Source organism: Artemia sp. Qi Xiang Cuo, chromosome 19 (genome assembly GCF_049724085.1).
Source record: "Artemia sp. Qi Xiang Cuo chromosome 19, ASM4972408v1, whole genome shotgun sequence".
NCBI classification, from domain to species: domain Eukaryota; kingdom Metazoa; phylum Arthropoda; class Branchiopoda; order Anostraca; family Artemiidae; genus Artemia; species Artemia sp. Qi Xiang Cuo.
This window is the reverse complement of record NC_142812.1, coordinates 38632451-38650860: the sequence shown is the minus strand read 5'-3', so window position 1 is coordinate 38650860 and position 18410 is coordinate 38632451. Positions and strand designations below refer to the sequence as shown.

Here is an 18410-nt window from a genome sequence, read left to right as displayed (position 1 = left end):
ACATGTTTCCTTTTTTTAATTTGTAGGACTTCACGTGTTGTTTAAATCTTTCGGTTTTAACTCCCAAAAGATAATTTCCAATTCAATACCTTGGGAGTTTATCCCTGTTCCCTGTTTTTTTTTTGTTTTTTTTTTCATTCTCTGATTTATTTTGGAAAAGTTATTTATGAACAAACACTCTCTAAAAAAAATAAAAATAAAACAAAACTAATAGTCAACTAAAGTTTCTTGACAATGCAGTTTTACTTCGTTGACTTCAGAGTCCTTTAAAAGAAAGTAGAAAAATTCGTGCATATACTGTTAAGAAACCAGCCAAGTTCCAATTACAAATTCAGTCCATTGCCTTCTGTAATATTTCTCAATCAATTTCAACTCTTATGAATTCTTGGTAAAAGAGATTTTTCATTTCAAACGCTTAATCCAATTTCCTTCAAGGAATTAGCATAGTTTTCTCATAGCCGGGGGGCAAAAGACAGAAACTTGCCGAATCGAAAGAATGAAACATATCCCAAATTCAATAGGACTAGAAAGAAAACATTTTGAATCACAGATGATGTTAAATAGAACCTCAAATAAGTCATCGAAAATAGAACAAATATTTTTGAAATAAGTTGATGTAAGTGGTTTTAAATGTATTTTATGTCAATACTTCTTTTTTTTCATATTACTTGTGCTTTCGCTCCAATCGAATAAACACAGCACCACTCCAAATTCAAAAATTGTTAATGAGAAAAACTAAGCTTTTGAAAATTATTACTGAAAAAAAATTATCTTTGGTTGAAGTTTATATTCTTACAAAGGCATGTCAATGGAGAGGCAGGGCTACTCAGCGAATGTTTTTTCAACAAAACTATGTTTTACTTGCAAAGGGGTCTCTACTCTTACAGCAGGCTAATCGGCCATTACTGCAGGATAATGATAACTATATAACTTTCAGCAAACTAACTTAATTTAGGAAAATTTATACAATAGTGATTCGAACAAGATACTCATCGATTACAAGAAATAGTTAGACATGCGAAATGTTGTCGATCACGAGTAAAGGATGGCCAGCTCTTTGTCATGAAGGAGGCGTTTATCGCATTCAGAAAAAGAAAAGATACTACCTACTGGTCACGTGTTTAGCGGTACAAGGCCTGCAAAGGGAGAAGAATAACGTCTGGGAATGGTGTTTTTCGCCCCTATGGTGCCCTTTACCTATTTCCGTCCGATCAGGTGAAAATGTAAAAATATATTATCTTTAGAATGTTGATTAAGTTTTTAGTAAGGGTGGGGGAGGGGAGGAGGAGTCAGAGAGTTTTTTTTCCCGAGGAAGTGTATTAGTGTATTATTTGTTTAAGTGCCACTTTTTTGGGTCGTCCCAAACACGCTAATATGCGTCGGGACCTATTTTTATATTTATAGCATTATATGCAGTTTTGTTTTGTTAGTATAATATGGATATTTCTAATATTTTTTTTTTGTGACCCATTTGTTAATGCGACAACGAGTGCATGATTGTGAAGACAAGCCTGTCTGAAAAATGTTCAGAGAGGAGACATAAAGGATTCTGCTGAAAGGCAAAGATTTTACTGTTTCAGTTCCTTCTTACGAAGCGTGCAAGAATTACTAGTTGCAAGAGCGTCATAAAGTAACAAACTACGAACGAGAACAGAGGACGACGAAACTCCGTGGAAGGATGGCATATATCGTGCCGTCAGCCAACCATCTCCGAACTTCTATAAGCTTCAGGCGGTCCTGAAAACTGAAAAGCAGGAGCCATGGATCAAGCAATCGCGACTGCAATATGGACAGCCATCACGCCGAGTGCATGTAACTCAATAGAACAAGACAGAACGAAATTATGAAGACTACCTTTCTGGGAATAGGTCGATATAAGCTAATTTGAGAGCAGCAGGATATTCGACATTTCGTGTTCACCATATAGAACGAAACATACAATTTTTACATCAAATCTATACACAAGCGAACCCCTCCATATCTCCCCCAAATATCATCCGAATGACTATCGAACGTTCAGGAATAATTTGAATAAAAACATGCCAAGATCCGCAGATTTCAGCACACTGACCGCAAAATATCGCAGGTATGTTAGAAGTCTGGACTGATTGAGGCGTCCTGGAATGACACTGGGTTGTGTGGCACAGATTCATGGTTATCGATGTCGAAGAGCCGGTGAATACCTTCAGCGATCTCATTTGATGCAGTCGTGTAGGAATCAAGACGAATGTGATCGAAATCACAATATCTTCTGAATGATATCACTGACGATAACAATTTGTAGCCTTATGAGCAAGAAAAATGTCTGGCATCTGAGCCTAAAGGCTTCAATCTCGGACAAAAGTATCATTATTCGTATTTACTACAGACAAACGAAACATGATATTTTTTCATCCTATCTATACAGACATAACGTAAAATTACTATTTTAGTGAGTGACTTCTCATTCAACACGTATCTAGAATCATTGTCAAAAGAAAAACCTTTTCTTAAATTATCTGTAGATCTTATAGGAAAACCCTTCCTACCTAGAGCACCAAGACTTCATATTTTCTGTTGGACCATGAACAACTGAAATAGGGTAGATTTAACGTCCTGCCTAAAGAAATGGACGCTTCCCTAAATGGTAGCCGAATAACCTCCACCATTCAGGAATTATGTATAAAACATAAGAAAATGGATAAAAGCCTAGCATTTAGAGTCTAAAATTGCACTTGTCTTTATTTATTTGTTTTTAGTCTTAAGTAGCAGATCCATTCCCCTAAAAAAAGATACCCAATCCAATGTCCACAAGTATCTTAGCTTTGTGCCCCAATGAGTTAGGGACTGTGTTACACACTTGACTGTTGAAACACCATTTTCAACTATTTTTCGAGTGCATCTTCGACTACTACTACTACTACTAACAACTCACCGCAGCATCAAACCCCCTGAGGCCAAAGCAGCCGCACACACTCCTACCTCATCCCAATCCACTCAGAGCGTCCTTCTTTACAGCCTCACAAGAAGTTCCAATTCCTTTATATCTTTTCTTACAACCTCTCCCCACCCCGTTCGGGACGACCTGCTTTTCGCTTACCGACGGCGGATGGGCGAAAAGGATCAATCTGTCATCGTTCATCCACAAAACGGGTCCTAGCCAACACCACCTTTATCTTATTATAACCATAGAAAGAAGGATCGCACCACATTTTTTGTACAGCTTACTGTTTGAAATACGGTCAGTAAAACAAGTACCCAAAACAATTCGTAGACAATTCATCTGAAAAATCCTCCTCCGTCTTGTTCGAAAGCACCCACGCGTCAGAGCCATACTTGACCACTGTCATAACTGTAGCTTCCAATAGTCTAATCTTGGTTCGGAGACTTTTATTCCTATTGTTCCAAACTTATCTAAGATGTGAAAAAACACTCTGGCCCTTGGTAATTCTACTTTCAACATCTTTACTGCATCCACCACCTTTACCAATAGTGAATCTACCCAGGTAAGTGAGGCTATCCACTAGATCGATCTTCTCGTTATCCAACATGACATTTTCACTTCCATTTATTCATAATCTAAGCAGCTTAGTCTTCTTAGCGTTAATTTTCAAACCTATTCTTGCACCCTGAAGTCTAAAAACCTCTAAATCTTTCACTTCGCTAAAGTTTTCACCGAGGACATTCAAATCATCAGCATAATCTGAGTCTAGGCGAGTTTTACCTACCCATTTAATTCTATGCTCTCTCATCCCCTTTACCGTGTTCCTTGGAACATTCCATCAAAAACATTCATATAAACAGAGAAAAAACGCCATCCTGCTTAACGTCTGATTAAATTCAAAACCAGCTACTACCCTTATTTCCTACCTTAACCACAGCAATGTTGTTCTCGTACATAACACTAATTACTTTATGGTATTAATCTAAATACCATAGAAGAACAGGAACTTCTTGAAAGCTGTTCTATCAGCTGAATCAAATGCTAGCTCATAATCTATAAAAATGAGGACTAAACGGATCTGATTCTTTCTATGATTGTAAATTTTCAACATTGGCGGTATAGGACGATTTACAATGACATTTTATTAAAGCGATATTTTGCTTGCGCTAATTTGAGCTAATCAGAAATTTTTATAAAACTTTTCTCCCAAACTGAAAATCTGATTGGCTTAAATTAAAGCTTGTTAAAACTAAATATTAGTAAAATCACTCATTGTGAATAGGCCTTATGAAATTTTGCCACACTACAATGTGTCTTCTTTTTTAATTGTTATCAATAGCCCTTTGTCAGAAGACGAAGATAATGGTAAAAAACTATTTCTTTTTAAAATGGCTGGTAAAATAATGATATTTTGTCCGATAAAAAGAAACACAAAATAAAGATAACATTTAGTAGAATAACAGAAATATTTCTATAGTAGACACACAAAAGTGAAAGAACAGCATGTTTTTCAAGCATGCAAATTTCCAGAAATAAATTAAACAGTCAACAAAACAAGAAGGCTTACAAATACTTAGCTTGGCGGGTACCAAAATAAATTTCAAGCAGGCTTTGAAGTTTTTGGATTATTAAATTACAAAGAAACTCTGATTTTCTAAGTTGGAAACTTTCAACAACAATTATCCACCAGATTAGATTAGAATAATTCGATGACGATAATTTCGAAGACGATATTTTAAAAAATGAAAACTTACAGATGTGAAATCCACTTAGTAATAATCTAAAACTTATTTCTCTCTCATAACAACATGCAGAGGGTCGCAAATGAATGATATGTCGCTGTCTTTGAAGTAGACCATAGTCAACTGTAAGTTGATTATGGCAAATATTATACATAAACAGGTAACATCTCTCCAGAAACAATAGGCATTTTCAATGACAAACTGAATTACAAATCTATAAACTGGCCATTCCATTAATGCCATTCCATTAGCCATTTTCCATTAGCCATTTTCCATTAGCCATTTTCCATTAGCCATTTTCCATTAGCCATTTTCCATTAGCCATTAATGCCATTCCATTAGCCATAAGTGAATTAGCCATTCCATTAATGATCTAGATCAGGAAAATGTTGTTGCACTGACACTTGAGATCGTGAGCTTATAATCTAAATTGTGAATTCAACAACTTCGCTTAAAAAACATGGGGGATTTTGCCAGGTCAGGGCCTGAGAATATACATTTTGCTGTTTCAATGTTCCAATTCGATAATCCAGTTTTATAAACCGGTTGTATAAAACTTCTTTATCCCATAGATAATTCTGGACCTCGTTTCCAAAATATGGCTTGCCAGTGGAAGACACAATGCCTATTGTTGCTTCGTAAGACATGGATCGGACAATGATCTTACATTTATACTCAGCAAAAGCGATAGCAGCTTTCGAAGGAATCGGGAACAGATAGCTCGCGGAACTTATGACGCACAAGGTCAGTAAACGGAATGGTTTATCCCAGCGGAACCGACAATTCTAATTAGGACAAAAAACAGAATTTTGCCTACTTTTAAAAAACTGGTAAGAATGCAATCGCTAAATATGATGAAAGCATCTAATTTAGCATATATCCCTTTTACATCACTGACATACTCTCTATCAGTATGTCAATATTATTCAAACCCATTGAAGATATAATGTCGCAAAGAGAACAAGAACAAAATCCTCTAAAACTTGATAGTGCGTTGTTTATAAAGGTGTTAACTCTGATTGCGTTGCTTCTTGCTGCACACGTTATACAAGAACGTATTGTGTGTATTGCATGTAACACTGAATTCATATATTTTTATTAAAAATAAATAAACACTACAAAATTTATATCGTCATCCACTTCGATATGTCAATATCAAATAACGAGCCCTAATTTTTCCACATTTCATAGAATTTTTTAAAGTAACAGATTCATATAGGGAATCCAAACCAGCTTTACATCACGGAATAAATCTTTTGAATAAAAAAAAAAAAAAAAAAAAAAAAAAAAAAAAAAATATCAGGCTTGGTTTTCTAAAGTTTGTTATATCAGGACTGATATATCAGCTTTTAGTATATTAGCCTTTTTACATCAGCTACTTTAAAAGAAAAGAAAATCTTTCGTTACAGTAAGAACTTTTTCTGATGAGCAGTACATTGCCCCAACTATTTTTATGGTCAATGCAGTACAGTCTAAATTTAATGATTTATATACTTTATTTTGGAAACTCCATGTTGGTCATTATAATTCTAGTCAGAGAGGGAAAATAAACCAAAAACGTTCAGACTCTACAAAGCCCAGATCTAATGATTCAACAAAGTAGCCGACAACTTCAACAGAAGAAGAGGAATAGACATAAAAGCCAGAGTCCTGCACTCTCAGAATGAAAATTATAATTGCAAAGAAAGGTTATAAATGTTCTTAAGACAAATTAGCCATATTTAAATTCTTAATATCAATCATAAAAACTTGAGACAAATAGCGACAGGAAGGTGGCATCATCTGTGGAAGATCTGCTGTCGCAGACAACCGGATCAGGGCTAACCTATTTTCCTCTACAATTTACCACCTTGAAGAGGTAGTGGCTAGGTAGCTTCCAGGCAAAAAAAAAATGTCTTACAGAGAACGATCGATTCCACAAAGCAGAAGAAATTACACAAGTCGATTTTAAAACAAGTATTTTGGGTGAAAAATATTCATCAAAACAAACAGATAAGCAATAATACCGAATTACAGACAAACTTGTAAAACTGAATAAAACTACTTCAAACTTCCACTTTCAACAGCATGGCCTTGAACTTCAACAGAGACATTAGCAATTTTTCCAAACGCAATTTTTCTCTACAAATCCTCCTACAACATTTTTTTTTCTTTTCCGAGCGAGGGAAAAACTTTATCGAATGGACTTTCCAGAGTTGTTTAATAAGAAGAACGTGTAACACGATCAAGAATTTCATCTAATTCCCGAAATTGAACAAACCATAAAGTCGGTAGGGTAAAAGAATACATAGTTCGAACGAAATCATTTTATAAATATATTCAATTTGCTAATCATTTAGGAAATATTAAGATTAATGGGGGGAGGGGCGACACCTTTCATTGAACAAAGAGAGACTGATGGTTTTAGAGTAGTAAAAAACATAATGAGAGCCTTAAAAAACATATATAGTCTATATTTTTATATATAGACTATATATAAACATATATATATACATATATATATATATATATATATATATATATATATATATATATATATATATATATATATATACATATATATACATATATATGTATATATATTACTATATATAGATATAGTCTATATATTTTTTTCGTTATTCATTTTAAAACAATACATTCAAAACAAAATATAAGCTATGATTCCAGAACTGAAAATAATTATAATACCGTGTCCAAACCACATATTTCAAGCAAGAAGTAAGCTACACTGACGGTGTTGAAGGTATCCCTCTGCAACTATAATAAGATATAATGAAGAATGGAATATATAAAAACTAGAAGCAATTTCAGAGCAATTCCGCGGGTTAACAAACAAAGTCATCAAAATTTTGCTGCCAAAGCTAAAGATGTTGGATTCAGATCCTCCTCGCCCAGAGGCATATAAAACAGTAGCAGTAAATATTCATGTTGGAACATCTTGGGCCCAGCTCCATTGCTTTCTGAAGAATGGCCGACGGGTCAGTTTTTAGAAAACGGACGAGCGTGTTCCGTGGCCTATCGCTCTTTTGGAGACAAGAAGGCATTCAAAACAAAATATCGTGAGAAATCACCCTTTCCCTCATTCGGTGTTTATATATAAACACCGTCGGTCGGAGTCGAAGCCATGACCTCCTGCCAGCAAGGGTGGCAGTTGGACCTTTAAGCAAAGATAGCCTACCCGTCAATTTTTTATATCAAAGGTACTTTTTTGAAGCTCAGCCACTGTAATTACTATACATACTTTGTCATTGGGTTGTTGTGGCTCAAAAATAGAGCTGCTCAACAAGTTAGCAGGAGACCTTGAGTTCGATTCCCCAATTTTTTTTTTAACAAACCTTTCATCAGTTGTTACAAATATAGCATAAGTAAATATAAATTTTGCCTACTCGGGTTAGCTATGTTTCTGGATTTGCAGCTCAGGGTTTTAGTGTTGACTTGTGCATAGCCTTTCCTTGGGTTTTAGTGTTGACTTGTGCATAGCCTTTCCTTGTAGTTAGGTATATAAGCGCCAATTTCTATAAGGTTTGTGCATTTTATGGTAAAAGCACGAAAAGTGGCACGCATATGTAGAAAAACACTGAGAATCTGACAAAGGATAGAACCACATTTTCTGAGCGCGTTTTTCGGCGGTTCACCGCGTTTTTTCGCGCAGAAAATCGTGTGTTTTTAATATTAAAGGAATTGGACGTTTGAAAGATCGTTTCTGATTGATTCGGGTCTGCTGATTCTGAACATGTGGCCACTTTCGAAATCAGATAAGTGGCTTCCGAGTAGTCGTCATTTTCATACTGAGGTAGTAGATGCGCTTAGGGTATCTTTCATGGCTAAATCGAGTACACTGAGTCTGAAAATGTGCTTACTATTAATATACAACAATCCGTTACTGAGTTATCGTTACTTTCATCATCGCCGGTTGTAGACTGTCTTTCATACTTCTACATTACAAACTCTGGCTCACCTTAATGTGCAGGTGACGACTGAGGTCTGAATGAATGGACCATTTGCGGGTTTAAAAACATGACTGGAAATACCTCATATCGCTAGCACGTTTTACAAAGAAAAGAAGAAAATGCATGTGGCACGTACTTTTTAAACAGAAAGCATATGAGAAGAGAACAAGTAACCTACAATTTACCTTTAATAAGTGCTGTTTTCTTTTATAAATGTCTTCATATCATGACATGCAATATTCAGAAGACTATTTTTGCCGAAAAAATCTACCTCCAAGTCTCAGCTGCAGGTAAAGTACATGCAGTAAAACTGCAGCCTCTTCAGTCATTTGTACATAGGCTGCAATGGTAGAGGCAGACCTGTCCTACTTTTTCAAGCACGAGAACCAGCCTTACCCACCTTCCCTGTCCGAGTACGGCAAGCTACGGTTTGGAAAAAATCTGACATAGTTGACTGTTTGACGGCAAAACTTGAAGAGCCACTGCCCAGCAGTTTCCCAACCGTCAGCTCAATTGTACTAGAAGGGTCTTTTCTTGTACACCTCATCGTCCCTAAGCCTGGAATTAGTTTTGGTGAATACACTCGCTCGAACTTCGCTACCTACATTAGAAAGCAACAGTCCCAAACCGACACTCAAAGGATTGATCTCGTCTTTGACATCTGCACTGACGACAGACTAAAAAACGGAGTGTATGAACACAGACGAACTTCGTCTTTTGTCGTGAAAATCATAAACCGAACCCCGTTCCTCGGATGAACTGGCATGACTTTTTGAAATCAACTGAGAACAAGAGTCGACTCTTCCATTTTTTGGCGAGTATGGTAGTCCAGGAATTGCAGGACATCTTTGTAGTGGACACTCTTGGAGACACAGTTATTTCAACGCGCGATGTCGCTTTTCGCGATGGCCTCATACTTACCAACGCCGAAGAAGGTTACACTCGTTTGCGGCTCCATGCCTTCCATTAGGCCCAGTGTGACTATAACTTCATAGCAATCAGAACAATGGGTTCTGATATAGTTGTGATTGCAACAGCTTTGTTCCAGCAGCTTCAGATTGGAAACCTGTTTGTCATCTATGGGCACGGAGCCAAGACGAAAATACTGCCCATTCACGACATTACTTATCGTGTAGGACCTGACAGGTTTCACAGCCTTCTCTGGATACGATATGACTTCTTGCTCTGCTTTTCATGGAAAGCATGGTGTTTGGAAGACCTGGAAAGCTGTGGAATCCATTCTTCCGACTTTCGTTACTCTGAGTATATCAGGAGCCCTCTACTAGATTGTCACTTTACAGACATCCAGCGATCCGTCGTCGTTCTTTACGAAAAATCAAGCGGCTTGTCTTAAGTGAACAGTCTGCAGAAGGAGCTTTTCAAACGAAAAACAGCCGGAATGGAAAGACTGCCCCCAATAGCGGCTGCTCTTGAGCAGCACACCAGAAGCGCTTACTCGTAGGTCCAGACATGGGCATCATCGCGTTGTCCGAAACTTTTCCTACTGGATCCAGGTTTATACGGCTGGGTGAAGCATGACACAAGCTTGGACCCTTTCGGGACTAATCTTCCTGAGGCAGCGACAATTTTCAAAGAACTGCTCAAATGTGGCTGTAAAACCACAAATGTGGCTGTAAAGTGCAAAAACAGGTGCAAATGTGCAAAAGCTTCTCTTAAATGCAGAGATCTCTGTTCGACCTTTTTCGACCGATTTCGACCTGTATCCTGTCCGTGAGAACCTCATTTTCTTTTTTAGCAATCTTTATGATGAAACAAGTCGAAATCGGCTATTTCATTCCTATGATCCATGTGATTGTTTAACTATTTTGAAATATCTGAAGTAGTTTAGTATTCTATATTTTATCATCATGATAGTATGCTTCTTACGTCCGAAGGTCCTTAAGCGGTTTGAGTTGAATAATTTTTTTTTTTTTTTTTTTTTTACTGAAAGCTTATTGTTGATATCTGAAACGTTAATTAATTAATTACAGTCAATCCTGAACCAAGAACCCGATTGCAAAAATAACCACATTTTTGGAATCGAGACACTCGAATTAGTCAGAAAAGAGATCTTAAACTCGGTCATCGCTCATTCTCAAAACGCGTTTTTTTTTCTTCGCGCGGAAAAACGCAGAGTAGCGCGGAACAGCGGAGAAAAATTTGAACTTGCGACTTAGTCAGTTCTTCACATTTTCCGTAACATGTTCACCGTTTCCATGCGATTACGATGAAAAATACAAAGTCATAAAGCGGAAATTACCCAGTAGTGCATGGAGCGTAGTGATGAAAATGACGATAACTCAGTAGCCAGGATTTGGACGAAAATAGTAAGCACATTTTTGGGATCAGGAGAGACAATTTAGTCAGAAACAACCCTCTGATCGGAAAAACTTCCCACTCTGAAAGTCAACTATTTTTTCCCGCGCGGAAAAACTCAAAATGGCGCGATAATCGCAACTGAAAATGTGGTTCTGCCCTCAGTCAGGTTCTCCATATTTTTCTGCACGTGTCTGAAAAATTTCATGCTTTTACCATAAAATGCACAAACCTGACGACTATATACTTAACTATTGTGTCGCTGAAAGTGTTCACGATTGACAAAACTTGAGATGTCAAATAATTCAAGGGCTCTTCAACATTTTCCCTGTGAAAGATACTACGTTTTTTCCATTGGCAGTGCCGAAACATCAATCTAGGTAAACATTCATGCCCATCAAGCATCACTAACAGCCAGAAGCCAATGCAACCCCAAGACCCTAAGTCGCTCTCTTCATATAGAAGGATTAATAAATAAATCTTTGAAGAAGCGTAGGGTTGTTACACATTGTTGATTTTACAGATTTTATGGGTATTTTGTAAAAAGTATTTTAGTTTTTTAAAAGCAATATCAGAGATGAGACCCCCCACAAATGCAAATGACTAATTTCAAATAAAAAGTTACATCAATGAACTCTGTAAGAAAGGTGAGAATATTGTACCTGTTGGAATTTGGATCGCATGTAAACTATTACAAACTTTCTTAAAGAGTTGAATGTTTGGTATAAAAAGGTACCAAGGGTCAGATTCGCATCTTAGAGAAGTGAAGAAGACTAGCTCAGTTCTGCTAAGATGGCAGACGTTGCAGTAGAAAATATTAAAGATCCAATTTGAACCTACTTTATCCCCTACAACTCTGCTATTGAAAAAAAGGGTATAAAAAACACACTTACCGAGTAGCTTGCTTGATAGCGATGGAACAATTGGCTGCATCATAATTCCAACAACTCGCAATGTTTCAATACAAGCTCCTAGGGTAAGGTACACGTCGTCCATTTTATTCTGCTTCTTCAATTCCCATGGCTTTTTCGACTGCATAACGATGTTGGCACATTTCAACGTCAGCATTATAGATTGAAGCCCCATATAAAACTCAAAATCATCAAAACGCTTGGCCACCTTGTCTAAAACAAAACAATGCTTAGCAAAAGCATTGCAAGACACGGATGAATGAAGGATAGTACCTTAGCTGGCAAAAACCAGTTCCATAGACACAAAAGGGAGTAATAGCGAAAATTACGTATTACAAATACGACATGTGATAAATATTTTTTTTTTTAATTAAGTTGAAAGAAATACTTTCCCAATTACAATTGAAGATTATGTCCATCACGGAGTCTATGCATAGAGACAGGATCATTTTATTATATTTTTCAGCAACTATTTGAGGAGATCTACCGCTTCCTCACCCTCCCCCGCCCCTCCCAAAATGGAAAGGGCTCTTATTCACCAATCACACAAAACTTGCTTATGACTTTAATTCATTTTGTGTTTTTTTTTTTCAATCTGGTGTTTCAAGCGTTGAAGGATACATCATATGCTATTAAAATTTGTGGTGAGTTGAGAGAGCGGCAGTCCCCCTTCAACTGTGGGCAATTTTGCTGGCTTTAAATTTTAAAGTTCGAACTAAAGAAATTAACGTCTTTAATTTCGCTTGAAGTTACAGCTCTATTTTCAGAAATATTTTCATTTCTTTACTATAAAAATACGTTCAAGCTCAAATACATTCAGGCATATACACTCTAAGCTTATAAATTCAGACACCCTCCTCAAGACTGATCTGAATTTTAGAAATGAGGGGGAGGGGGTCTGAGTGCTAATAACGAACTCTTAGCTCTAAATTATTCAAATTATCTCGAAATCCTTCAATTTTGGGAGAGGTTTACATACCCCATTTTCTCTATTTGTGCAGGCATTGCAGTCAATTAGTAAGTTATAAAAGTCTCTAGTAGGCTACCTTAGTCCCAACTTCCAAATCACAGTCCATGCAAACCCTTCGCTTTGTATTTATTCCACTTATATTGTCCTCTAGCCTTTTGGTTATATGGGTCACAGCGGTTCGATTAAGTTCCTAGGGTTTTGTTATAAGTTTGATCAGATCCCATCCCTAGGGTTTTGACCAAATCATTAATTATATCATTTTATTGCGACATATATACATCCGCAAACAGAAAAAATAATTCTTACTTTTAAAGAATTTCTCGTATTCTAATAAAAAAAGGACAAAAAACTAAACAAGATTTATCTGCAAAGATATCTAATCTAGGGAAAAAGAATTGTAGAAAAATACATTATTTTTTCCAATTTCACTAAATTATTCATTCAAAACAATAATCTTAGTGACAGATTTTTTTTCTCGAACATTAAAATTTAACCTCCATTTCAATATAAATTCATCCATATAGATAAACTAGTAAAGAAATAGTGATATTACCAACTTATCGGAAAAGAAGGAGAATTGTCCCAGCTTCAATTACGTCACTATATTATCATATTTACAGAGATATTCCGCACATAAATAGTAGAAAAAGACCTTAATAGAGGTAATAAAATGAAAGATTCATAGAGATATAATACAAATTAGACAATTCGCCCGAGGAAATTTCTCCTCACAGATATGCCTAATTCAAAATAACTGGAAAGTTATGCAGAAAGAAAGATTCGTTTCCTATAAGTCATTATAGCCACGTTAAAATTAATGAGGCAATTTTTAATTTTATAAACTTAGGGAAGAACGGGAATAAATATCGTTCGTTGTTTAGAAACTGGGATACAAAGTGAAAATAAAACTAGGGAGCAATAAATAAGATTAACAAATAAAAGATTGTTCGCAAAAGCCAGGAAACCTAAGAAGCAATGAACAAATAACATTTACAAAAAGAATAAAATAAAAGCATAGAAAAACCCGCGAATAAGTGCAAAAACAAACTTGAGATGGTATACGTAGGCTGCTGTATCTCTCGGATAGGACATTTTTGGCATGATTTTTCAGTCTAAAAAAAAACAAAAAACGATAGGCTTATACTAAATTCTTGATATTGTAAACTTAGGGAAGAACAGGAATAAATTAGGCTTTTTCTTACGACGCTACTACAAATTACCAAACGGACTGGACTAAATCAAAGTACCAAACGTAGAATATGGAAACGAGCTACTCAAAACGAGCGGAAATTAATCTGAGTAGAGTTGTAAACCCTATGCTTTATAAAAGAATTTGTACTTTACTGAAAAAAATTCAAATGAATTTACTGAACAAATGCGCATTGTCAGTTTAATATTAATATGCTAATATTTATTCTTTAATCTATTGATAAATTTTTGATTTCTTAAAGGTATAAAAATGAAACCGATTGAAATAATTTTTTCAGTAAAGTACAAATTATATTCTATCTCTAAGGAATCAAAGGGTTTAGAACCCGAAAACACTTTCTATAAAAACCTTATATGCCCCCAGGGCATAACTTACAACCCTTGCACTGAGGGGTTGTCGTCCTCGAAGACAAAATTTCCAGAACTTTCAACTACGTTGAACAAAATGCCAATTTCAAAATTTTGATTGGATATTTTTGGGGAAATGGTAGGCGTGAGAGCGGGGTTAGTTGCCCTCCAATTACTTTCAACTATTAAAAAGGGAACTAGCCCTTTAAATTTCCAATCAAAATTTTTTTTTTCAAGTTTCTACGACATGAATTTCTATAAAGACCTTATATCATCCTCAAATACCTAATTTCCAGAACTTTTAACTACGTTGAACAAAATACATATCTCAAAATTTTGATTGCATGTGTTTGGGGAAATCGTGGACGTGAGAGGGGAGTTAGTTGCCCTCCAAATACTTTCAACTATTAAAAAGGGCACTATCCCTTTCAATTTCAAATCGAATGAGCGCTTTTTGAAGTTTTTACGACAACGCTTTCTTTGAAGCCTTATATGCCCCCAGGGCATAACATACAACCCTTGCCCTGGTGACTGTGGGGGAGTGTCACCCTCAAAGACATACTTTCCAGGCCTTTCAATTATGTTGAATAAAACGTTGATTTCAAAATTTTTATTGGAATAGTTTGGGGAAATGGTGAGTGTGAGAGGAGGTTAGTTGCCCTCCAATCACTTTCAACTATTAAAAAGGCCACTAGCCCTTTGAATTTCCAATGGAATGAGCCCTTTTTGAAGTTTCTAGGACAACGCTTTCTATAAAAAAAACCTTATATGCCCCCAGGACATAATTTACAACCCTTGCCCTGAGGGTTGTAGGGGGAGTTTCCTCCTCAAAAACATTATTTCTATCTGGAAATCAACAACGTTGAACAAAATGGATATCTCAAAATTATGATTGGATGTGTTTGGGGAAATGCTGGGCATGGAAAGGGTGTTAGTTTCCTTCCAATCATTTTCGAATATTAGAAAGGGCACTAGCCATTCCAAATTTCAATCGAATGAACCCTTTTCAAAGTTTCTACGATAACTCCTTCGATACGAAGTGCCCTGGTCTAGAAAAAAACAGTACAATGTGCCAACATCGTTCTTTATTTAGGCAGCGCTATTGCGCTGCCTATGATACAGTACTTGTACATTTTACACTTCTGATAGCGCTGTTAATTTCAATGTACAATGTTTATAGTAATGTAGTAAGTAATTAAGGTAGGCTGTTTATGGTTACCACATTTTGAATGAATACGTAGTAACATATCAACGATGTAGGACTATCAGAAAACCAACATATCAGTTGACATTCTTTGAGACTCATCTGTACTTCCTCTGTTGACCTCTTACGACGCTAGTGCTTTCAGTAAAGGTATGCTAAAGGGCAGAAAAGATTGTGACGGCAGCGATTATTATATTAATACAGAGCATTGATGAAAGATCTAATGGTTTATATCTTTGTTTTCCAATCTAATATCTACCCTGTTCTGTATCTTCATCAGTACTTCTGAAAACCACCAAAAATTTGAAGTTAAAACACAAATTCTATCCCACTTCACCCATCCTAAATAGTCAGATGAGTAATGGCAGTGTAATGGCTAATATAGTGGCCAATCTAATGGCCAACATAGCGATGCTTATCCTAGTGTGTATAAAGCTAGTTGTAGGCTAGAGATCTTAGTATCAAGCTTGCAACATAAAAGATACACGTCGTGCCATGCTGTTATTGGCGATATAAGCATTAAATTCCAACTTTCTTGACCTTCTTTGGATCATTAAACGATGAGATGTAAACGCATTAAACGAATAATCAACAACACGTCCTCCTTTGGCTGTTTAACGCAGCAACACGCTTGTGTCAATGCAGTATTCCAACACAAAACTAATTCAATCGACTATCAAAATAATCTAATATTACCCAAATTTACACAAAAATATATACTTGCAACACTTTATATGGGACATCCTATTAATGACCTTTCTCAGTCATGGCTGAGCGGTGGTGTTAACCTAAGTTCAAGGGACCGCTTGTCAAGAAGAATAAAAATCCGAAGAATTACTATACAATAAGTAGAAGAATAGGGAATTTTTTTTATAGAAGACAGTGGAACGTCACTTTAAATAAATATTTCGACCCTATATTGAAGGGCCGTCCTCAGCAAAACAAATGAAGAAAAAAACAGTATAAAAGAAACTTGCATTTGATGGAAAGGCAGTGTGGACTTTGTCGCTATTTAAGAAAAATTACGCTTTCCCCATTTTCTTTTAAATATCCCTGGGATGCTTTAGACCAACAAGAGAAGATTCTCCCTCCTCCTACCCAGAGGTATGAAAGTAAAATTAGGAGAAAAATGAATAAGTCAACTACTTGAAAAGTCTATAAAGTCATAATTCAACTGCAAGTGTCAAAAAAGCTTTAAGAAATCGCTTTTACTGGCCTAAATAAAAAAAAATACCATGCCCATTTTTAAACACTAGAAGAAGTAGAGACGGGGTATGGCGACTTATTATGTACACTGGGTCCTGACGTAGCGACGCTTTAAGAACTAGTGATTCTAGAATAATAGCAACATGGGGTTATATCAGTGCAGAAAAAGGTTCCTTTTCCCCTTGATAGGGCCTCTGATAACAACCTCAGATATACCAGAAGGAAAATAAATAATAATAATAAATTGATTACCAGGTAATTGAACTAAGCTATTGAAAAGATCTATTCCTTCGTCTCCAAGCGCATGAAAACCGGCTTCAGAAATAGATGGTGCTATTTGATCGACATTAATTGCTGGACCAGTGCAACGTTGAAGAAGATTTCCTAGATTATCCGCCAAATCGCTGTTGGCTACATTGATTAATTGCATCATACTAAAATCTAAAAGATAACATTCGATTATCCTTGTATTACTCGGTCTTGTTTCATGCCAAGCGCAATCCGTACTTTTGACAGAAGAAAAAAAGTACTAGCAAGTTTTAAGGCCCAATATCATGTTTTTTTTTTTTTTCAATTTTGACGAAGTTTTCTACAAAAGTTCTATAAAAGTAGAACAAATAATTATAGTTGCTGCTAACTTGAAATCCAAGAGTTTGGATAAACTTACAGTGAAAATAAACCTAGTTTATCTTAAATTTTCAGAAAACGTAGTTTCACATTCCTAGCTTAATATGCAAACAGTTTGTACCATCTACACTGTCTTTTCCTATAAACCACGGAAAACTAACAAAAAAAAGCGAATTGTATTTGAACAATTAGAATATTTCAAATCCACCTCTAGAGCCGTGTCAACACTCTAAAAATAGCGAACAAAGAAAAAAAGAAGTAGCTTATATAAAAAAATAAGAGGGAAATGGAAAAAAAGAAATCAGAATAAAGATAAGCCAAACCACAACATATAACATGTTTATTACATCAGAAATCAGTATATTGATGACGCCATACTAATTAGTATAGCCAAGAAACGATTTTTCAGAAAGTGTTATAGACATTTTTATTCTAGAGTCAAGAACGCACTTTATTTGGCAACTATGTAGCATTTGTGCTGACATTAAGTTAAGTTCTAGAATGAGACAGAAGTAACTCTTAAATGCCGTTGAATTGCATATTTAGATTGCTTTATTGTTGTTACTGCTTTTTAATTTATTTTGAAAAAAAAGTACAAAAGGAGTAGTGTTGCCCAGCACACAATAAGCGCTTAGCAAAAAGAAGGAAATACAGGAAAAGGAAAGAAATTACAGTGCATTACAAAAAAAGGAAAGGTAGGAAAAGGAAAGGAAATATATAGTGCTTTGCAAAAAAAGGAAAGAAGAATGACATAAAATTAAAATATTGAAACATAATTTAGTGATGAAAAGGTGGAAAGAAGTATAAAAAGGAAGCATGGGAAAAGGAAAAGAAATATAGTGCTTTGCAAAAAAAAAGAAAAGAAGTATAAAAAGAAGACATAGGAAAAGGAAAAGAAAGATAGTGCTTTGCAAAAAAGGAAAGAAGAATGACATAAGATTGAAATATTGAAACATAATATAGTGATAAAAAAAGGAAAGAAGTATATAAAGAAACCATAT

The 18410-nt window shown here is 35.7% G+C and overlaps 1 protein-coding gene across 1 annotated transcript in view; it reads right to left on the bottom strand.

Moving 5' to 3' along the window:
* Positions 1-18410, bottom strand: part of MetRS-m (Methionyl-tRNA synthetase, mitochondrial) — a 48826-nt gene that overhangs the window by 6046 nt on the left and 24370 nt on the right. Inside the window, exons 6-7 of the mRNA XM_089105686.1 lie at positions 17035-17223; positions 11828-12058 (exon numbers count right to left, since the gene is read on the bottom strand). Of these exons, the coding sequence (XP_088961812.1) occupies positions 11828-12058; positions 17035-17223 (420 nt within the window). The remainder of the gene's footprint in view (positions 1-11827; positions 12059-17034; positions 17224-18410) is intronic.